General features: G+C 42.8%; 1 protein-coding gene across 1 annotated transcript; it reads right to left on the bottom strand.

Annotated features, from left to right (window-relative positions):
- Nucleotides 1–1656: 1656 nt before the first annotated feature.
- Nucleotides 1657–22919, bottom strand: LOC308152531 (serine/threonine-protein kinase PAK 6-like; the record flags this gene model as incomplete). Its single annotated transcript, XM_080525530.1, has 8 exons — nt 1657–1824; nt 1982–2116; nt 5633–5758; nt 5909–6035; nt 8246–8379; nt 8678–9193; nt 10582–11226; nt 22716–22919. 8 exons carry the CDS (start codon nt 22917–22919, stop codon nt 1657–1659), a joined length of 2055 nt encoding a protein of 684 aa, XP_080381656.1.
- Between the last annotated feature and the right edge of the window lie 1724 nt (nt 22920–24643).

Genomic DNA, 24643 nt, shown 5'->3' with positions numbered 1-24643 from the left:
GTTTTGAGTGGAAGAAGAGAAAAAAGAAAATAAATACTAGACAAGAGAGAACAAATACAGACATGGAGGCTTTTAAGTCGATTTATATTTCCTCTTATTACAATAAATCCTCCTTTAGTGTCAATATATATATATATATATATATATATATATGTTACGGTACATGTGGGAATACGGTACATGTGGGAAAACTAGGGTTAGGTGCTAGGGTGCTAGGGTTAAGGTTAGAGTTAGGGGTAGGGGTAGGGTTAGGGTTAAGGTTAGACATGCCAGCATGTACCAAGTCACCCTAGCACCTAACCCTAACCCTAGTTTTCCCACATGTACCGTATTCCCACATGTACCGTAACATATATATATTGACAATAGGCACTGTGGCAAGAGCTGTATAGTAAGGACCGTAACGTCTTAGGTCCAAAGTAATGGGCGGTGTACTATGTATGACGTAGATTTGAGTATGTAGTGCGTTCACACTACATAGTACAGTATGTGAAATTTGTGTATGCAAGAAATGCCCAGATGTATACTAGATTCGGCAACATTTCTGAGTATGCGGCATGAGGATACTTTTCATACTCAACTTCCCAAAAATGCATAGCGCGTCTTTTCAGTCTCGCCAAACTGCGTCATACAAACTCGTCATACAGCTGTTGTTTACATGGTCTGATGAGCTTGAAGTGACCGAAAGCTCGCAATAAACAACTTTTTTTGCACAGATTTGAGTGTGCGGATGCTGCTTTTTTGCACTCTATTTGATTCTCTTCAGCTGCAGTACCTCAGCTAAGTCTGTTCATGGATGAGCGGTGGTATTTTCACTATTTTGGGAATTCACTATACATGGTGAAATGCATTCTTAGACCTGTCTACGTCGTCATGATTACAAAGATGCCACTTGAAATGCATAAAAGTTTATTCGTGTCTTACACACGCACACACACACACACACACACACACACACACGCACACACACACTCGCCTAGTATTTGACTGCCTGTAGCCCAGTCACGAATGGTCCCAGTATTGTAGCTTCAGATGTAGCTTCAGACGAACAAGTTGTTTTTTATTGTGCTTGTAGCAAGCAGCACTATATGTTATTGCTCATATATATTTATTTTAATCCTGTTCTTTTACCAACTGCTAGGACAACAATTTTCAATCATTTTACAACTTGTTTAGTTATTATGTTCTGACCTTTCTGTCGAACCCTGCAGTAAAGATATATAACTAACGCAACATAGCTAGCTAATGTTAGCCTACAGAAGTGGAAAACAAACGTCAGATCAGATATATAATTTTATAGTTATTTTGATAAACTGGCCACATTTTGGGAAATATACATGGTTACTTTCTCGCATGAAAACATATTAAAACGTAATAAAATGACATGTTAACACTTGTAGAGGCAAAATTACAACAGATTTTAGCCCATGGAGGTTAAACCTGATTTAAAATCCCCGCTGCCGAAATGCATTCCGGGATACTGAGGTGCATACTTCAGTGTGAACAGTCGGCTGGTAATGGCATACTTATTGGCATACTTATTATGAATTTAGTAGGCAGTATGCAGTATATACTCATTGAGTATGTAGTATGCAGTATGCTAGTGTGCCATTTTGAACACGGCCATGGTTTCAGCCCAGTCCAAGGCCCAATGGGTCAGCAGCGGGACATGCGCTTGCGGTACAGCTCCACTAGGGGCACCAGACACTGAGGTGAACCACTCTGCAGGAGGAAAGGGTGCTCCAGCAGGTCGCTGGCGCTTGCCCTCTTCTCTGGGTCCTGCGTTAGCATACGGCCCAGGAAGTCCTTCAGTACAGGGGAGATCTACACAGAGAGAAGCTGGGGTTAATACTGAGGGCTAAAACAGAGCTGCATAATAATGATCTGATCTGATTCAGTATCGGTATGGGTTGTACTGTAGTACCAATGTAGGAGTTAAGCTGTGTATGTGAGTGCTTGCATGTGTTTGTGTATGACTAACCTTCTGTATGTTTTTGACTGTGGGTGGCGGCTCATCCCGTAGTTTCTTCATGGCTGCCACAGGTGTATCACTAAAGTATGGAGGCTCTCCATCCACCATCTCCACCACCATGATGCCCAGAGACCACACATCTACCTGTCACAAAAACATATGCAGTGAAGATGTGACACGTTCTAATGCTTTGGTCCGCATATCGGCAACCAATCAAAATGATCAGACTTTTCTTTTGAAACACGGAACTACGTTTCAACGTTGTTGAGAAGCACAACACAAACTCGCTAGTCAACACACATATCCCGTCAGCTCTGAAATATTTTGTACTGACAAACACTATCTTTTACACACACACACACACACACACACACACACACACACCACCATCTCTACCACCAAACTGTATCTAGAGAACATCCTTCCATAACACTGTAAGAAACATGAACACATGAGTCCTCTTATGTTATACCCATACTGTACATATAATAATTGGACATTGCAGGAAATACTATGATAAACAACACAACACACGTCAACACACGTCACAACACACAAGTAAAAACACTCTTCTTCACACTTCTCTCATCACAAACACCCACATACAAGAATAGACAACATGCTTTCCTTTGTCTTGAACCCAGATAACAAAATACTTAAGTGGATACAGATACTACTGTGTATTAGGGATTCTTTTTTCAGAGCAAAAGGATTGGCTGAGCTTGAGTAGCGTTGTCATAGGGATAGGTGTGGGGTACAGTATCAGGGTGTGGGTAGTGGTACATTACAATAGGAATACGACAAGCAAAATAGGTCAATAAAAGCATGTTACAGACACATCCTGGAATTAACAATAGTGCTCAAACAAATGTATAAAAAAAACACCTTGTACAATACAATACAATTGAGTATTCTGTACAAAGCCGTGGTATGAAGTTGTTTAGAGGTGTTCAAAGCCGTGCTTTATTCCCTGATAAAGTAACAGTTATGATGCATTTATCCTTATGTATCCTGACCATACCGCTTTCTTCTTTCTTCTACACTCCAAAAGTTTGGATTTTAAATCAAATTACTATGAGGTTAGAGTATAGATTCTCTTTTTTTTTAATGGTATTGTTCAGAAATTACAACACGTTTTATGCACAGTCCCCCAATTCAGGGCACCCAAAAGTGATGGGACAGATTTATCAAATGTCCAAATGAACCACTCATTTTCAGTATTTGGTTGACAATGCGTCGCATGCAATAACATGCAATAACTGTGACGCATTAACCCCACCAGATGCTAGGTATCTTCTCTAGTGATGCTCTGCCAAGCCTGTTCTGCAGCCATCTTTAGTTCTTGTTGGTTTTACGGTCTTTTTGCCTACATATATCATCAGGAAATGAAATGCATGTTAAATTGAATTAAATCTGAAGATCAACTTGGCCAGTCAAATACTTTGAACTTTTTGGGGGAAAACTCCCTAGTTGCTATGGCAGTATGTTTTGGGTCATTGTCTTACTGTATGATGAAGCACCTCATGCGTGAGCAGGCAAGATGTTTCTACACACTTCAGAATTCATTCTGTTGGCCAAACACTTCTTCCACCATGTGGGGAGCATGACGCATTCTGGCCTGCAGGTAGAGTCAGACTGTGGTGGAGTGGGGATGGTGGAGCTGATTGAAGCAGGTGTCCTCAATCAGACTCATCATCCCAAATGGTCTTTTTAACCTGTGTGTGTTTGTTTCCCTCGAGACAGTGACGGCGAGCGAGGCGTGAGTAGACTGGAGGGCTGAAAGAGCCAGAACAGAGACACTGCAACGCCGAGTGCTGAATCAGACTAGTATTTCTGTCCTGTGTGGGGACAGTTAAATAAACCAGCAGTGCCCAGACCTGTACCTCCGTGTCGACCTCCCTCTGTGCCTGAATCTGCTACACACCATATTTCACAGATGAGGTTGTATGCTGTGATTATTGAGTAGTTCCTTTTTTCTCCACACGTTACTCTTTCCTTCACTCTGGTACATGTTAATCTTTGTCTCATCTGTCCGCAAGACCTTTTTCCAGAATTTTGCAGGTTCTTTTAGGTACTTTTTTGGAAACCAAGACCTTCCTGGCCATCCTGTTTTTGTGGCTAGTGGTTTGCACCTTGCAGTGTAGCTTCTGTAGCTCTGCTGGTGAAATATTCTGTGAATGATAGTCACACACACACACACACACACACACACACACACACACACACACACACACACACACTGTAGAAGTCTTCCTTGGCCTACCAGGCTGTTTGCGATTTCTGAGCTGATTGATTGATTGAAAACTTTATTAGAAGATTTGCAGAAGTAGGTACATGAAAGTACATATTACATACAAGGTCAACTAAAAGGATAAAAACCCAAGAAAGCCACTGGCTTATTTCAATTGGGGTCCTTGATTTCACAGCTCACAAGTGCTTTCTTTCCCATATAATATAATATATATAGGTCCCATATTATAGTCTATCTATAATATCAACGCGTTAATATATGTCTCTGGAGTCCCCAAAACACTGAAACGTCTTTGAGGTTTTCTGCTGAAAATACCACTCAGATTTGAATCTAACGGTATTCTAGCATACCGCACTCTTTCAGTCCTGTTCTCAATTGGCTGCTTCTGTGTCTGTAGCTTTAAATGCAAATGAGTTGCTGCTCCCCATGCCCCACTCCGGAACTGGTTGTGGCTTGTCGTCCGTGCCTCCTTGATACCATGGTTACGGTTAATTTATAAATGTTATCAATTATTGAAGAAGAAACTCATTACACAGAACATTTTTACTTTGAGTGTAACTTGTGTTGTGACATACCAAACGCTTGTAAATACAGTATAAGGTCCCAGTGCAAAAACAATATTCACCTAGTGAGTCTCAGTGTTCGTTATACAAAGAGAGATTATATGACCACAGGAGAGACAGAGGGCTGTTGACAGTATTTATATTCATAGCCTACATGAATAGACCCATAAGTAAGGGCTGGATATAAATAACATGTAGGTATTAGCAGAGCGCTGAGTCCTAAAAGAAAATGTAGGCTACACAGAACTTTGAGCCTTTGGATAGCTTATATGTAACATCGACTGTTTGGTTCATGTATTTATGACGTATGTGTAATCTCACATAGGTGTGTCCTCACAGGTGTTGTCCATTCAATCTAGCCTATACCTGTCTATTTAATGGCTGACATGCACCAGTTTGTTTTTTAAGACTTGACAAAGGCTACGGTCGAAACCGTTGTTAATAAATATACACTTTTTGCATCTGGAACGAGAGTGTGCGGCTTCTACTTTATTCTTTGGAATGATGTGATGGAACCTTATCCTTACATTTTCAAAATCACATCAGGATAAGCTAGTATGAAGCTATTTTGGCGTTTTTCTGTGTAGGAGGCAGGCTAATTTACAAGCGGCCAACTAGTGGTCGTTGTGTGTAAATAGCAGCTTAGCATTGTAAAGACTATGGTCATTTGACCCCCGGCACAGCTGTTCTAGTGTTAAGCTTATTATAATTGAATCTTCAATTGTTTGATTTGAAATCCCAACTTTTGGAGTATAGAGGCAAAAGAAGAAAAAAGGCTTCACTGTCCCATTACTTACGAAGGGCACTGTAAATAAAGTTATATTTTATTATATTTTTCTCTGTTACCTCAGTTCCATATGGTGTCTTGGAGACTACCTCTGGGGCCATCCAGTATGGGGTTCCAACCAAGGACTTTCTCTTGGAGATGTCTTTGCTGATCTGGGCACAAAAGCCAAAGTCTGATAGCTTTATCTAGGTAAAGAAAAGGAAGATTAACAAGAAGTATTAAGTACACTCAATAAAAAAGATTATTATCATATTATAAGAATAGTAATAATAAGATACATTTATTTATTTTATATAGTTCATTGAGTGCATCCATAGTAAGTGTTATGTCCTTACCCTCCCATCCAGTGTGAGGAGTATGGAGTCGCTCTTGATGTCGCGGTGGATAACTCCTTGAGAGTGAAGGTAGGCCAGGGCCTGTAGCACCGCCTCACACACCGTGGCAATCTGCTCCTCATTTAGCCTGAGGAAATGTCACATGGAATGGTAAATGGACTGCACTTATATAGCGCCTTTTTTGCTGCTCCAAAGCTGCTCCAAAGCGCTTTACAACGGCCTCTCATTCACCCATTCACACACCAATGGCGGCAAGCTGCCATGCAAGGCACTGGCCCGCTCACTGGGAGCAATTTTGGGGTTCAGTGTCTTGCCCAAGGACACTTCGACATGTGGCCAGCCGGGGCTCGAACCGCTGATCTGCCAACCTTGTGATCATTAGACGGCGACTCTACCTCCTGCGCCACAGCCGCCCCAAATGTACCAATGTACCATAAGCAGGTAAGCTACATATGTTAGTAATGTGCACAGGACAGGAGAGTAGTAACATGTAATTGTTCTTCTCCTTTGTATTGTCAGATTAAGTAGATCCTGTTTTGACCTAACAAGGCATGATAAAGAATCTACCCTTCCTTTGGGATTTACAACAAATGTCTTAAACTAAAATTAGTTATGTAGATGTGGGTGGTAGTATATAACTGTTTAACATCACTTTTCATCATCGCAGTGAGTTTCCTTAAACTAACTTATTAACTGTCATCTAAATGTATTACTCTCTCATACTGCCCTTTGGGTTTGGTTTGAGTAAATGATATTATGAGATGACAATTAGTGTAATTAGAATGATATGATTAGATTAGATTAGATTAGATTAGATTCAAATTTCTTGTCATTGCAGAATAAGAGACAACGAAATGCAGTTTAGCATCTAACCAGGGCCCTATTCCACGAAGCTCGATAAAGTTCTAAGCCTCGAAAATGTTAGCTTGCGTTCGGTGCCATCAATGTGGCTCAAATAATTCGCTGCTTGGTTGAGCTCCTTCTGAGTCAGATATAACTAGCCTGGTCGCGACCAGGCTAAAACACAGGCTATAGTGAGACGCGCGTCGAAAAAGGCTCACAGGCGGAAACTACATCCCGAACGACAGTTCCTCCCTAGGAAATATTAGTTCCCACTTCACACGAGATAGATAGATTAGATAGTTTGACTGTGTGATAGATAGATAATTTGATATTTTGAAAGTGTGATCGATCGATAGATAACTTGATATTTTGAAAGTGTGATAGATAAATCGATATATCAATAAAGAAAAGAGTGTAAAAAAAAAAGTAATTCTCTCAACTTGCATTGCCGTCATCACAGCGGTCTGGCTGGCGTAGTGGTTAAGGCTGCGGACTCGAGTTCCAAAGGTTGCGAGTTTGAGACTTGACTAAGTCATTCATTTTTTTTTTTTTTTTACATTTAACCGAAGATTTCATGCAAAGGTTTCAAACACCATTGTAATCGTGTCAGTTCTTGTAAATTAGCCTGCACCATAATTTTATAGCCTACATACTTTTTTAGATGAGATTTTAGATTAGATTCAGACAACGAAATGCAGTAAAAAGTGCGCCTGAAGAGGGATTTGAACCACCGATATAAAATGACGAATAAATCCTATGGCAGCGGTCGATACCACTAGGCCATTGTGGCGATATGACGGTTTGTAGCCTGCTGCTGATATCACCACAGTAGTAAATATTAATTTATTAAAATATGAACATATAACAATAACTGGGGCTAGTATGACCTACATATTTAATCGGTCAGCAATTTCTTGCCAAACCATTTCCCTCGCCTTGTTAATTGCGGCAGTATTGCACTATTTTACATCTTATTTTTCCGTCTTCATAAAAAATCTATAATTCGGAATGCTGCGCAAATGTAGTACCCCTGCAGAGTGGAGTATCTTCATTTCGACAGATCGACTCTTCTGGGCTGCGTATGTCTGCGTGCACGCGCCCATATCGAAGATTTGTAAGCCTGTCTTCTGTGAACACTGATGACACAAGGCTGATCCTCATTCGAGGAATCACCTGAGGCTTGAAATCCAATCTCGAGTTCCCTGAGCGCCGCATTTATTTATAGCGCCGGTATACTGATCCACCTTTAGTGGAATGACCCCCAGAAGTGCAAATAGTGATACAAAACACATGATATGAAAAAAAAACATAGAGATAGGTACAGTATGCCAAGTACGGTAGTTAGAGGTATATATATATATATATGAGCTATGTACAGTTAGGTACAGTACAGTATTGTATGTACAGATGCAAGTGGTTGCAAAGGAGGTATGTGCAATGTGCAAAAAAAATTTTTTTATGGCTCAGCTCTGCATCGTGATGATAGTTCCTCACCTAGTTTCAGAGACAACGTTGGTAAGAGCGCCGCCCTGCAGGTACTCCATGATCACCCAAAGCTCTTCTTCCACCAGGGCACTCCTGTACATCTCCACTACATTCTGGTGTCTGTAGTCCCTCATGATGACCACCTTAGGGTTACAAAACACAGAACACACAGGAAAAATGATTTAGCCAGTTCATATCTATATTCCAGCAAGGCCCCTAAGGTCAGCAGAGACTAATCAGCTAATCATTCAAAGAGTGAAAACAAAACACGGTAAAGCAGCATTCAGTCAGGATTGTTCTGTTCCATACCATCTATAACCACATGGATCATACATAATATCCTGGTCCAGAGACATTACAGTGATCTAAGGTTTTAGTAACATCATCTTTCAGCAGTCTTTCACACCACCGTCTTTCAAGGTCAAGGGTCATTCTGTGTACCTCGTTAAAGAGCAGCTCCCTGCGCTGCTGTTTCCGGAGGTCCATCATTTTCACCGCCACCTGCCGCCCACTGTGCCTCTCGCGGGCAATGCACACCACCCCTGTGGAGCCCTCCCCAATCTTCACAAAGTTCTCCAGGGAGGTGCGGGGATCGCCCTTGTCCACCACCATCTGTAGAGCAGCTTTGAACTGATCGTGGGTCACTTTGACTGGCTCGGGCTCTGGGACAGTCCTGGAGTTGAGCTGCTGCTGCTGCTGTGCCGGTCTGAGGGAGGGGGAGCAGGCCCCTGGGGAGTTGGACGTTGGACGGCCTGTTGGAGAAGGTCTAGGCTGCGATGGGCTGTCCTGTTTGGGGATTGGGAGTTTGGAGGTACCCTGTATTTTATTACTTATGGGCGATAGGCCAATGGTGTAGCTAGAGGAGGGTCGTAATGTTCGGTGTGTTCTTCCTCGACCCGCTATTGGGCTGCTGGTGCCGTTGGGTAGGGACATGGGTGAGGGGCCCAATGAGTTCACCTGGGGATTATTGGAAACAGGAAATACAGTGCCCTCCATAAGTATAGGAAAGAGGAAGCATTTTGTCTTCTTTTAGCTCTATTCTCCAACAGTTTTGATTTAAACTACTATGGGGTCAAAGTAGAGATTATTATCTTTAATTCAATGGGGTTTTTTCAGATTGGGTTCACCATTTAGAGAGCACAACATTTTCTAAACATACTCTTAGTTCAGGGCTCCAAAAGTATTGGAAAAAATAGTTTTAAAAATAAAATTATATATATATATAAAATAAATAATGTCCAAATAAAGTGTTCATGTTTAGTGTTTGGTCTACAATCTTTTGTATGCAATAACTGCCTGAAGTCTGTAACCTATTGACCCCAACACATGCTCTGGTGAAGCTCCGCCAGGCTTGTACTGCAGCTATTTTCAGCTGTTGTTTGTTTTGAGGTCTTTGCCTGAAATATTATAGTCAAGAAATGAAATGCAATTCGATTGAAATCTGATTGACTTGGCCAATCAAAACTCATCTTTTTTGTAAACTCGGTAGTTGTTATGTTTGGGATCATTGTCTTGACTGTATGATGAAATGCCATCCAATTAATGTGGAGGTATTTGCTGACAGTTAGACAGTTGTTGTGGCAGCTATAGCCTACATGCCCAAAATGTTTCACAGATGAGGTGGTACTGTATGCTGTAAATCTTGGGCAGTATGCTATAAATCTTGGGAAGTTTTCTCAAAACTTGCAATCCTTCTGGTAGATGATAATATTCATCTTACCTGTCCACAAGATCGTTTTCCAGAGCTCTGCAGGATTTATACGTGTGTAATAGCAAACTGTAACCTGACCATTCTTTTTTAGGATAACTAGTGGTTTGAACCTTGAAGTGAAGCCTCTGTAGTTTGGTTGGTGGCGTATTCACACCTACCTCCTTGAGAGGGTTCCTGATCTGTGACACAGTCGTTGGTTGTTTTCACTGCAGAAGTCTTCCTTGGCCTACCAGCCTACTTGTGATTGCTGAGCTCACCAGTGCTGTCTTTCTTTTTCAATGATGTTACAAACTGTAAGTCTAAGGTTTTAGCTGTTTCAGATTTTTCTGGTATTTCAGTCACATAATGCCTTCCTTGACTTTCACTGATGTCTCTTTGGTCCTCATGTTGACAGACACCAATAGCAGATGTACTTTCTTATGAGCTCTCTTATGATTAACCAGAAACACCTGTCTAGCCAATTTTCCAATACTTTTGGTGCCCTGAAGCAGTTATTGCCATATTTTGTACCTGTCTAGTAAAGTGTTTTATGGATTGCTTAACCACATTCCTTTTCAGGTGTCACATATTCTAGACCATGAAGTCTAACAGAGAAAGTTGTTTCAACACTTTAACAGCAAAGACAGAGGCTCACCTTCAGGTCATAGGATGAGTGAGGTCTCCTGGGGGTATCCTTGGAGGAGGCAAGCAGGTCTGGCAGGTGAATGACAGCTGGCTTGACCCTGAGGTTAACCCCAGACTGTTGTCCATGAGTTTGTGGGCTATAAAGGCAGGAAGCAGGCCTCTGAATGCATATTCTGTGCTGTTGTGGCACACTATTGAATCCAGCAACCTCGCTACGTGCATAATGCCCTGTACCTCCTCTTCCAGGTGGCGTTGAGGGTGGACCCCGTGGCAGGGGTGCAGGCTTACCAACAACTGGCGGCGTGCTCATTTCGTGCGTTGACTTCGCTCGGGGGAGTGCCCCATTGGGTGGCAAGGTGGCGCTCTTCTTAGGGACCAGTTGAGGGCTGCCACTCTCGCTTCGTACCTGTCGTACCCTATCTTGCCACAAGGTTGAATTTCCCCCGTTTTTATGGTTCTCCTGCCCCAGCTCTTCGTACTGATATGTGTCCCCCTCCACGAGTTCGCCCAGGCGGCCCATGGACTGGGCTCGTTTCCGTGCTGAAGGACTGCTCCTCCGGAGGGAATTGGAGCTGGTGACAGAGAGACGGGTCATCTCAGCGATGACGTGGGAGATGTAGTCTCCATGTCCGATGAAACTCCCCCGCACGATTGTCTACACAAAGAGAGGGATCTATATGAATACAGATGTTTACCTTTAGTTTTTAGTACATTGATGTCAAGGCCCTACAATATGGAATAACTGAGGATAGAGGCTCTACAATTACATATTAAACGTCTGTTCGATATAAGTGACTGCCCTCTACATTCCTTAAGGGCAACGGTTATCAAAAGACAAATGTACAACAACACACTACTTAGTCAATGACAGGAGCAGCTGAATTATTTCACAGAAATGAACAGCAGTGATGGAGAGATGGGGAGAAAGGAAGAGAGTGGGATATATGGAGTGAGGCATTGGTGTCAGGGGTGTTGTATCTTGTTGCTCTGAGGGCAGAGTTTTTAACTTCCTTGTCAAGCAGTTAACGGAATTCTAGGTGAGACTGAACAATGCTTGGCCACAGCTTTGGATGAAATGAATCAGCATTAGGCCAATCGTTTATTGGACATACACTTAATGTATCTGCTATTCAATCCTCTATCTATTCAATATACTGTATTCATACAATAAGCTTCAACGTCCTCTATCTGTTGAACTGAATCTGTTCCACGCGTGAAGCTGACTATAGGGCACCATATTGGCTCAAAAAATGGAATGAACAAACTGGCAAAATTTGGCTGTGGGGAGCATGGCGCATTCTGGCCTGCAGGTGGAGCCAGACTGTGGTGCAGTGGGGATGGTGGAGCTGATTGACACAGGTGTCCTCAATCAGACTCATCATCCCAAATGGTCTTTTTAACCTGTGTGGGTTTGTTCCCTAGGGGCAGTGACTGGCGAGTGAGAGGCGGGCAGACGGTCGGCTGAAAAGCGATAAGCAGAGACACCGCAAACGCCGAGCAGTGTGGGATCAGTGATCCCCGGAGCACTGCACCATTATCATCATTATTATTATTGTCCTCATTATTATTTGTCCAAGACAAACGAAGCTTTCGAAGCATTGACACATTCAACACAATTGTGTTGGAAAAAGTGTCGATCTATCGATGCAGTCGATACAGCAGCTCCATAATGCTATCTGCTGGTCAGGTCATGGTATGGCGGCTGTATCGACTGATTCATAAGTCAAAATACAATAAGCCCACCGTCATCTGTGATGTCTTGTTCAATAAAGGTGCTGTGACAAACTGTGGAATTACTCCCCTGGAGTATTTTAGGGCTTTACTCAAGGGCACACTAGTGGTGGTGTTTCAGGCAGGATTTAAACTCACAACCTTCCGATCACCAGTCCTATTCACTAGACCACCACTATCCCCTTGACATGTAAGGATACAAATCTGAATGACATTTTGGCATGTGTGGGACATGGCTGTTTGACAATTGGAGCAGATATACTGTAAATGGTCAACATGTCATAACAGGGCCAACAGTGTTGGGACGTGCTCGTGGAACAGGGAAAGAGTGCAAAACAAGGCTATATTGTAGGAACTGGACAGAGATGTGCTTATGTGAACAATAAAATATGTATTGCTTGTGTACATGAAAAGGCAAAGTTTCTGGCTAGTCTATGTGTTGCAATTATGAATCTATGACTGTCTTTGTATGTTCTATATCTATCTATCAATATCTACCGATCTCCTGTCTATTTCTATCTCTGCCTCTGTCAATAAATTGATTCTGTCTAGCATCCGTATGTCTCCACTCGGACTACAACCCTCGAATATGAGCGAGTTCCACGTCATTTTATGCAGTACGAAACTTGGAACACTGCCTCGTTTGCGGAATTGATTGATTGATTGATTGATTGATTATACTTTATTGTCCCCGAGGAGAAATTTGTCTTGGGCATGGTACTTTCATGCTTCAAGTGCAACAGAGACGATACATACAACATACAGTAGACAAAGTAAACAACAGGACAGCAACAAACATTGAGTGACATTGGCAGCAGTTTCCACCTGGACATGGCATCATTTGGTATAAATATATATTTAGTCAGGTTTGTTATATAATTTCGTGGGAATTTTTTGGGGATTTGCTAATCTATACATTTTTGGAAAGGGCATTGTATGAGGAATCAGAAAATATATGTTTCCATTTGCACAGATGTCTGAAAGGTGGCCATCTTGGCATTTAAGAAATGGCCGCCATAATACACACGTTTTGTAATATCTTGGCTTCTAAATAAGCTAGAACATTTTAACTGCTAAACCTACATTTTCAGGGTCAAGGAATCCAATGGTTGTAGTTACAAAGCTATTTTTTGTATATATATATTTTTTATATCATCACATAAAAATGTGTAACTTATACTTTAAGAAATTGTCGTTTTTCTATTACTTCCATACGTGAGTCCACAGACCACAGTATGATCACGACAACCTGCATTAGATAGTCTCGATGTTATGATTTAAACTTTTGTTGGCTTTTTGGGGGGATTTGCTAATCTATACATTTTTGGATGTTATGGCAACAGCCAGCAACCAGTAAGGCAATACAGAGGCAGGTAAATCTTTAGCCTAATGGCATATTTAATTATCTTCTTTCGGCGTATTAGTAGTTGTTTTCCTCTCCACTCCACCATGCTCGGGGCCGAGGGGCTACCCTTTTACCACCCCGAGACCTGGTTGAGGGGCTCACCCGGGCTATATTTCTGGACACCCCTCCAGAAGCCACGTCATCGTCTCGTCATCTAGTACCGACAGAACATGCATCCCATTGGGTGGGTGGTACACCAGGCAATCCAGGATAACATGGTCTGCGGTTTGGTCCTCTGCGCCACACTCGCACGACGCATTTGGGGCCAAGCCCCATCTGTGCATTGATGAGCGGAAACGCCCGATGCCGGTCCGGAGACGATTGAGCCTCACCCAGGATAGCCTTGGCAAGTCCATCCCGAGGGGCTCAGGGCCGGCGACTGGGATATGGTCGCGGAGTTTGGAGGTGTTTGCCTCCCACTCCGCGCGCCACATATAATCCGCCCATCCTGCCGCACTGATGTTAAGATCTCTGCATTGCTGCCTGAGATCCTGTGCGGCAGGCACAAATGGGTGTCTCGACTTGAGACGCCGGGAGGGCTCCGCTGTTATAGTGAGCCTATCGTGGAGCAGATGGTTATTAAGCTCCACGGCCCGACAGGCGAGACGTGCTGTGGCTCCCATGCGGCGGAGGCCTGCGGGCTGGATGCCTGCTAGGGTGGGAAGGTTGTCCACGGGGGTAGGACGCAGGCATCTTGTCACAAACCGCAAGGCTTCGTTTATAGGCAAGTCGATGAGGCGGGTGTGGGCACTGCGACACCATACTGGGGCGCAGTATTCACTAGTTGAATAAAGGAGGGCTAGGGCTGCCGTGTGCAAGGTCTTTGCGCCGGCGCCCCAGCCTGAGCCAACCACTCGCCTCATCAACGCCACACGAGCTGTTAACTTCTTGCGCAGTGACTCGAGGTGCCGGCGAAACGTGAGCGTCCTGTCCAATGTCACGCCGAGATAGATTGGCTCAGCGGAACATGGCAGGGGAGTTCCATCTAGGTATACTCTAAGCTCACATTTAGCCTCCCTGTTGTTAAGGTGGAAGGCAGCCGACACCGTCTTTGCCTCGCTAAGCTTCAATCTCCATTTCCGGAAGTATGCCACTAGTGTCTGCATGTCCTGGCTCAGAATCCCCTCCACAGACTGCCAATTTCCAGCAGAGTACACCACTGCGAGGTCGTCTGCGTAGGCGTACTTCCGCGAGAGTGTGTTGGGCAGGTCATAGGTGTAGATATTATAGAGGAGGGGGGCCAGGTCCCTGAGGGACGCCGTTCTTAAGGCGTCGAAGCCTGCTTAGCTGTCCGCAACCGGTGGTAAGGGTAAAGCTGCGGTTACGGATGAGCTCCATCATCATTCTGACCATGTGCCTGTCCGGCAGCAGGCGGAGCAGCTTGCAGGTGAGGCCGCGATGCCATACGGTATCGTAGGCAGCCGTCAGGTCTATAAAGACGGCCCCGTCTCGAGGATCTTGAAGGGGATGCATAACAGAGAGATAGGACGGTAACTCTTAGGGTCCCCTTCAGGCTTATTCGGTTTAGGGATCGCAACAACTAGGGCTCTTCGCCAGATTTTGGGGATCTTGAGTTGGCGCAAACAGGAAGTGAGGAACGCTCTCAGGCAGGACTTCAAGGCGGGTGCGGCATGGAGAATAAGCTCCGTATATCATATTTAATGATACAAATAGGGAATGAAACAAAATAAATGAATGGGAGGAATGTGGGGAGTGTATGGTGTGCTGGTTGTTCTGTTTGTGGGATGTGTATTTACTCTATGTGTAATGACAGGCGGGTTGTGTCTCTTGACTATGTATAAGCGTTTATGCTATGTGTGATGTGATATGTGAATGGCGAGTCCAATGCGTGCCAATGTGAGCTGGGCTGTTAGATTAGTTCATCATCATCACTTTCGTGCGTCACAGCTTGGGAATCGTCATCGTTCTGGCACTGGCTGCTGCACATGTCGGTACAGGCTAAGTTCTTAGCTCTGCATGAACATCTGCCAGAAGAACAGTCAGTTTTGCATTTGCATTGTACCATCTCAATGATGGACTTTGGGGCTGGGAGGACGTCTGTGGTTGTTGGTTTAAGCATGCCATCCTCATGTTTGGAGTACCAATTTTGCAGGGGATCCAATTAGCCTATGGATCCTGCAGAGCAATGGCTGCCTGTGCCCATATACTTTTTTTTTTTAAGAAGAAGAATACAAAAAATTGCTTTGTAACTCCAACCATTGGATTCATTGACCCTGAAAATGTAGGTTTAGCAGTTAAAATCAATGTTCTAGCTTATTTAGAAGCCAAGATATTACAAAACGTGTGTATTATGGCGGCCATTTTGTAAATGCCAAGATGGCCGCCTTTCAGACATCTGTGCAAATGGAAACATATATTTTCTGATTCCTCATACAATGCCCTTTCCAAAAATGTATAGATTAGCAAATCCCCAAAAAATTCCCACGAAAGTTTAAATTGAAACATAGTGAACCTGACTAATTGCACATAACCCTTCAAGTGGTGTTTTCGAATATTGCACATGGCCCTTCAAGTGGTGTCTAAGATAAAGTGCAGGTGCTGGTGATCATGTCCTAATCATCGTTTCTGCTTGAGCGAATTGATTAGTTTAATGGAGAATGGGACAAATGATAGTTTTAAGAGCTTATAATTACATCTTGGCATGCGAAGCCTTCTACCTAGGGGGAGAACTTCGTATTCTGTGGAGAGCGGATGTTGGGGGTCTGCGATTATCTTGTTAGCCTTGTCCAGGACAGCTTTTTCATATAGTTTATTTAGGATCACATAGTCTCTTTCACCTACAATTTTCATAGCTGTTTTGTGAATGCTGACTAGTCTGTTTTTTTGTTGTACAGTTAAGTTGCCAAACCACACAATTGCCAAACCACACAAAAAACACAACAGAATGATTGACACATCGGTCAGAGGTGCTTGTGTGACGTACGAAGCTTCGTTCGAGTAATCACGTGGTTTTTGCCAAATTGACACAAGCATCGATACATTTGTATCGACGCACATTGCGTCGGAAGATCGACGCCTTGTCGTGACTACTGCATCGAACGTAACATCACTAGTGTGGGATCAGTGATACCCGGAGCACTGCACCATTATCATTATTATTATTATTATCATTATTATTTGTCCCGGTGTCAGGGACTGGTGAATAAACGGGCAGTGCCCAAACCCCAAACCTCTGTATCGACCTCCCTCTGTGCGTGAATCTGCTACATTGGCATAACTCAATTAAATGGACGTCATAACGTTCTTGAAAACCTTCTTTACTTTATCCTGTCTTTCAAGGTTGTGCACTGATCCACCCCAACAATCAAAGTAGATCACTATATTGATTAATGCAATTCGTGTGATCCAATAGACAGCTCAACAACAAAGCAACACAATTATTTGTGTGGTCCCCAGGGTATTATATACACCCAATAAGGAGCTTTGCATATGGAGTGGTGCAAACTGGTTATATCTTGGCCCTCACTATATGGCCATGCTATGTGAAAATGGTTTATCTCATTGAAATTGATGAGGAAGTATATTAGCTACGTTGCTTGGTTGTGAACAGTGACTCAGTGAACAGTGGTATTGACACTGTTCATGGTTGAACGTCTATTTGACACCTAGCATGTACTTCTATTGTGCAACTTGAAACCAGGTCATGCCAGATAGACTCATGTGGAACAGCGCCCATGTAAACAGCTACACCCAATACTAATCTCCATAAAATTGTCTGGGAATCTTTCCACAAAGACAAGTGTTCAGTAAATACACAGCAATTTAAAAAAAAGGTTGGTACTGTGGTAGGTTGTGTGTTGGTACTGTGGTAGGTTGTGTGTTGTGTGTTGGTACTGTGGTAGGCTGTGTGTTGGTACTGTGGTAGGTTGTGTGTTGTGTGTTGGTACTGTGGTAGGCTGTGTGTTGGTACTGTGGTAGGTTGTGTGTTGGTACTGTGGTAGGTTGTGTGTTGGTACTGTGGTAGGTTGTGTGTTGGTACTGTGGTAGGCTGTGTGTTGGTACTGTGGTAGGTTGTGTGTTGTGTGTTGGTACTGTGGTAGGTTGTGTGTTGGTACTGTGGTAGGTTGTGTGTTGGTACTGTGGTAGGTTGTGTGTTGGTACTGTGGTAGGTTGTGTGTTGGTACTGTGGTAGGCTGTGTGTTGGTACTGTGGTAGGTTGTGTGTTGTGTGTTGGTACTGTGGTAGGTTGTGTGTTGGTACTGTGGTAGGTTGTGTGTTGGTACTGTGGTAGGTTGTGTGTTGGTACTGTGGTAGGTTGTGTGTTGGTACTGTGGTAGGTTGTGTGTTGGTACTGTGGTAGGTTGTGTGTTGGTACTGTGGTAGGCTGTGTGTTGGTACTGTGGTAGGCTGTGTGTTGTGTGTTGGTGCTGTGGTAGGTTGTGTGTTGGTACTGTGGTAGGTTGTGTGTTGGTACTGTGGTAGGTTGTGTGTTGGTGCTGTGGTAGGTTGTGTGTTGGTACTGTGGTAGGTTGTGTGTTGGTACTGTGGTAGGTTGTGTGTTGGTACTGTGGTAGGTTGTGTGTTGGTACTGTGGTAGGCTGTGTGTTGGTACTGTGGTAGGTTGTGTGTTGTGTGTTGGTACTGTGGTAGGTTGTGTGTTGGTACTGTGGTAGGCTGTGTGTTGTGTGTTGGTACTGTGGTAGACTGTGTGTTGTGTGTTGGTACTGTGGTAGGTTGTGTGTTGGTACTGTGGTAGGTTGTGTGTTGTGTGTTGGTACTGTGGTAGGTTGTGTGTTGGTACTGTGGTAGGTTGTGTGTTGGTACTGTGGTAGGTTGTGTGTTGTGTGTTGGTGCTGTGGTAGGTTGTGTGTTGGTACTGTGGTAGGTTGTGTGTTGGTACTGTGGTAGGCTGTGTGTTGTGTGTTGGTACTGTGGTAGACTGTGTGTTGTGTGTTGGTACTGTGGTAGGTTGTGTGTTGGTACTGTGGTAGGTTGTGTGTTGTGTGTTGGTACTGTGGTAGGCTGTGTGTTGGTACTGTGGTAGGTTGTGTGTTGGTACTGTGGTAGGTTGTGTGTTGGTACTGTGGTAGGTTGTGGGTTGGTACTGTGGTAGGTTGTGTGTTGTGTGTTGGTACTGTGGTAGGTTGTGTGTTGTGTGTTGGTACTGTGGTAGGTTGTGTGTTGTGTGTTGGTACTGTGGTAGGCTGTGTGTTGGTACTGTGGTAGGTTGTGTGTTGGTACTGTGGTAGGTTGTGTGTTGGTACTGTGGTAGCCTGTGTGTTAATAATAATAATTCATTGTTTTTATATAGCGCTTTTCCGGGGCTCAAAGAGGCTGACAATATGGGAAAAACTGAAAACACAGAAACAACAATCAACAGATAACATGAGCACATATAACACAGAGTTAACGAATGGGGAACAATTAACGCAGCAATGTCCAGGGGGGGAGGGGGGTGGCAGGGTTAGGGGAGATGGTTAGGGGTAGGGGAGGTTGTATGCATGGGAGAACAGGTAGGTTTTGAGGTGGGATTTAAAAGTGGAGAGTGAGGGTGAGTCTCTGAGTGGTTGAGGGAGAGAGTTCCAGAGGCGGGGTGCAGCTCATGAGAAGGCATGGTCTCCGAAGCCTTTGAGTTTTGAGGGTGGGACAGTGAGGGGAACAGTGGATGAGGATCGGAGGGTACGGGTAGTGTGCTACTGGTCAATAAAGAGTAGAATGAGAAATGAAAATAGGAATGTATAACATTTCTGTATTATACAATAATATGTTCTGGAATTTTAACAGCATATTGGTAGGTTTTGGCAAGTCATTTTATTTTATATCTAATACATAGCTTTTGTAAGGGCTTGTTGTTTGGCAATACATGCCATATGCTAAATGTACAGCGCTGCACCACTTGAAACATCAGTTTGTTGGTTGATTGAGAAGGCTCCTCAATCTTAATTGTACCTGTACATGTTTGAATGATTAAAGAGAGACTATGATGCAAAAGAGGCATCAGTGAATGTGTGATTATTTTAGTGTGTGGATGCGTATATCATTATATTAATCTGATAGCAACACCTCATCTCATTCTACCTTTTTCTATGCTTAACCTGTTCAAAGCTGAAACCCCCTCAACATGTGTTTGGACTAAAAACTGGCCAGTCAAGTTACCTATTTGTTTACAATGCATGCACATATCACTGAGACGGTCAACATTCATTGTAATAACATATCAACCTAACATTGCTACTCAGCGGCTGGTTCCTTCTCAGGGATAAAGGCATTTCGAATAGAGCAGTGGAATTAGAAGTCCTTAAATTAACGGGTTTGTATGAATAACATGAAATAATGTAATTGAGAGCATTAAGGTCACTATCCCCAGGGGTTTACCCTATGATGTAACAGGCTTTGCTTATCCATCTTCCTGGTACGTCAATAACAAGAGGACATGACAGTCTGTCAGGCAAGATGTAAACTGAAGCTCCTCTTTTTCACACAGGATAACGTGCACCAAAATATGTTCTTGCTTAGCAACTTATCGACAAAGAGAATGTGCCTTCAAAGAAGACCTTTGAGTGTCTTTCAGCCAACACTTCCTATGTATTGTGGTTTGACACTATTGTACAGAGATAAACCATTAGTACAGGATTTAGTCTATCACACATGTATGCTATGTGTATCTCACTGTCAAATGTACAGTGGTATACTGTATATTCTCACATGCTTCAGTGATTTCTGCATGCAGGGTCACCAGTGTAACGTAAAGAATGGGGGAAATGCAGTTAAACAAGCAACTAGCAATACAGTAGAGTACAGTTTATATGCTGTTGCTATACAAATACACCCTTTTGACTAGGTCAAACCACAACCCACAGTACTTGGTTTTAAGATGTACAGATGACAGGCTGGAGATGATAAGGAGCTTACACTTGACTTGATGTGGAAAAAACACTGACACATCAAAGTGAATTCCTGGTTGAACGATGCGAGCAGTTAAACGAAGCATGCTGATATCCACAATCAAATATAAAGCACTTGAATTGTGACGGGTAAACTCCAATTAAACAGAATGTTCACTTCTCCAATGTACACTTATCAAAAGTCAACTGTGTATACAGTGCCTTCAGAAAGTGCTCAAACCCCTTCACTTTTTCACTTATAGACTCCAATTTAACATAGATTAAATTAGAAGAATTTGCCAACAATCCACACACCATCTTAATGCAAGGATAATAGTTTATGTAATTTTGGAATTAATATCTTTGTTTTTATAGGGTCTCTAATTTACATAGGAATCAATTACACACTGTGTAGATTAGGATGTCAATACCAACTCAGCAAATTTCATAATTTTCTTGTGATCTTGACAAACTCCCCAGTCCCTGCCAGTAACAAACATACCCATAACTTGATGGTAAGCTTTGTAGTAAAAACAAATAAACACATTTCAAGCCACTTTCTTTGCTGTATCACTTGAATTCATTGTTGCAAACACAATGGATATGAGATAGATTATTTTCCATTAAGGGATTATTTTTGGCCACTTGGTTATAGTAAGTAAGTAAGTAAGTAACGTTTTATTTATATAGCACCTTTCATACAAGAAATGCAGCTCAAAGTGCTTTACAACAGGATTAAGAACATAAAGTGAATATAAAAACACTTATAAAGACATACAAGCATAGAATGAATATAAAAGCTGGGGAAAACAGTAAAAAGAAAAGGTAAAGATATAATACAATAAAAATAAATTTAAAAAAGGGAAACAATGTACAACCTTTGCCTTAACACTTAGTAACCGCTATCCATCTTATAATCAGCAGAATACCTTTCTCTATCCATTTCATCTCCCTACCTTACACAGTCTTTCTGTACTTCTCACTGGCAAAAAAAATGTATCAACATTACAGTTTCTTTCTTTTGCACTTACTCAAACCTTCTGACAATGTACAATCACCTCTTTCTCATCGATCCGCCAGCGTCAGATCACAGTATTTGAACCAACTGGATTTGTAGCCTAACTGTCGTGTGTCTCTACACAGCAGCACAAAATCCCAGTCAACTGGATCTGTAGCCTAACTGTCGTCTGTCTCTAGACACAGCAGCACAAAGTCCCAGTCAACTGGATCTGTAGCCTAACTGTCGTCTGTCTCTAGACACAGCAGCGCAAAGTCCCAGTCAACTGGATCTGTAGCCTAACTGTCATCTGTCTAGACACAGCAGTGCAAAAATCCCAGTTTGTTTAAATGTTTAAGACTTGACTTTGTGGTACCAATGTTATCCCCCCACAGTCTGTGAAGTTATAGAACAATGTTGGAGAGTGACTGAGATGATGTTACCCCATTGACTGTGCTTTTTCCTCTCCACCATTCAACTTTGTACATTCAAGTCTCCCCAGGCCTCCGGGTCGCATTCCTGTTTTGTTCCTCTCGAGTTGCTCAGTTTGCAATGATAACCTGATTCACACAGTGTGTAATTGATTCCTATGTAAATCAGAGATGCTATAAAAACAAATATATAATTCCAAAATTACATGAACTATTATCCTTGCATTATGGATGGACTAAATTAAACTTATTGAGTGACTTGTTGATGACATTTTTGCATTTTAGCTAATTTTAAGTGTCATAGCAATCGGTCTGAATACTTATGTGCATGAGGTGTTTTCAATTTTACGAAATGTATTAAAAACATGTTTTCACTTTGACATTCTGGAGTATTGTGTGTGGATTGATGGCAAATTATTTTCATTTAATCAATTTTAAATTGAGTCTATAACACAACAAAATGTGGATCCTGTGAAGGGGTCTGAATACTTTCCGAAGGCGCTGTAAATAGAAGCCAATTCGGTTGTTAAGTCGTGACGTGTTTCCGGGTCCAACGTTGGCTGAGGCGCTGTCTTCGAAATGCCGCGGTAATAATAATAATTCATTATATTTGAATTGTCATTCTACCGCTTTAGTACACTGGTACTCTGGTGCGGGGAAGTTTTGGTTTGGACCCGGAAATTGCTGACTTAACAACCGAATATGTTGTTGTGGAGTGGGAGGGGGCTACTCTACCTTCTTTGGCCTCAGCTCCACATTGGTGATCCTGGAGGGGTCCACCATGGGCTTGGGTCTCCTCAGGGTGTCAATAACACTCTGCCACTGCGTTGGCAGGCCCACGAAGCAGCCTTTCGCTGCATCAAACGACGTGTGAACGCGGTGCTGGAAGTCCTGCGGCGCCGAGATCTCCGGCCTCCTCTTCTTCTTGCTGCGGAACATCCTGAGACAGCTGCTGAGGACGGAGACAAGGGAGACAAGGGTCTGGGGGAAGCAAGACGGATCCCCGTTATGACAAGATGCTCGGAGTTTCTCCGCCAAAGCCATAGGGCAGACACACACACACACACACACGCAAACAAACACACAGTCTTTCTTTTACATCCCACCTCATTCTTTCTCTGGGATTACACAGAATGAGCTGACTGATGTTTTGAACTTGTTAAAAAAAAATCTCAGGCTTGTGATACTTAAATACGCATTTTCTTAAGACTCGTGCTGACAGTTTTATGCCTCTTCTCCACCATCTGATCAATCTGGATCAATAGAGCCTATAAGATCCATGGCAACCTTCCCCCTTGGACTCACCACTGCACTGGACTTTCACATTCCAATGCCCTGACTTTTCAGAATTACACAGATAATCTAGCCACTACATCTTTCTTTCAGATCGAAAATAATAACTCGCCTCCAACATTCACTGCTCTACTTTCCAAGACAAAATACAAGACAGGAACACATCACTAGATCATTTTCACTTGCACCTAACCCAGTTCCTTACAAAAACAACTACGGTCAGAGATGCTTTTTTCACACATCTGGAATGAGATCCCCTATAACATTAGATCTCAATCTCTATCTCATATTTCAAACATGTAAACACCATCTGATGGAAGGACACACCTTCAACCACTGATCCAACTCACATTATACCATCTTACTCACTCCCTTAAGTCCTCTCCTTTGTAGTGCTGTGTAGCTGTTTATATTTTCCTGTTGTCTTCCTTCTGTGATTGTTCCCGCTTTTACTTTTTGTATTGTTATGGGATTCTGTCTTTTTGTGCTGCAGAACAGGAGCCTGCTGTGAACCAGTTCTAACTGAGTCATGCCAGTGTAAATGTAAACATGTTTTACATCTGTAATGTTACTTTTTTATCTTCTCCTGTATAATAATAAAGACAAAACACACTGAAACACACACACACAGGTACACACACAGAAACACTACAGCACTGCACCACCGAGACCAACAATGGACAGGTAAGTGGGGACTAACCAGTAACTGCCGCGTAACTTCCTTAAGAAGCTGTTTTGAATAAATGGAAAACCTACAGACATCCCACCTCCTCCACTCCTCCTTCCTCAAACAAAAACAAACCCAACCACCCAGATGAGCTGGCTGACACTCCTCTACTTGCTAATTTTCTCCTTCCCTCGCTCCATCAGGTCACATGTGTGGCCACACCTCTCCTCAGCTGAGTCTCCTCCTTTCCAGGGAATTAGTTGCTCTTAGGCACAGTTCTAGGATCAGCTCATCCTCCCTTCCTCCTTCCTCCTAACCTGGGATGTATTATGCAAAACTGACCTTAGATCAGTCGGTAGGAGCAACTTTACCCCACTCCCTCTTGTCCAGTCAGCAAAAAGATAAGAACCTCCTTTTAAGCCAGTAACTACAGCAACAACAACTACTACTACTACTACTACTCACTAGTCTAGGATTACAGTGTATGCTATTTTCAGTTTTTCTGCCTTAAATAAGCACTGTTGATTCACCTGTGAGTGTGTGTTCTACTTTCAGTGTTAGGTAATGCTTTAAAGTGTTTAGTGTCAACATTATGACGCTCTCAGCTGTGTGGTCACTGGTCAGGGTACGCTAGTTATTGTAACAGTGCTGTTGTTTTCTGGTACATTCTTATCTTTAGTAAACATGTGAATAAAATAATTAA

This window comes from Nansenia antarctica, assembly GCF_963989245.1.
Source record: "Nansenia antarctica genome assembly, chromosome: 3".
NCBI lineage: Eukaryota > Metazoa > Chordata > Actinopteri > Argentiniformes > Microstomatidae > Nansenia > Nansenia antarctica.
This window is presented reverse-complemented; position numbering and strand designations above follow the sequence as displayed.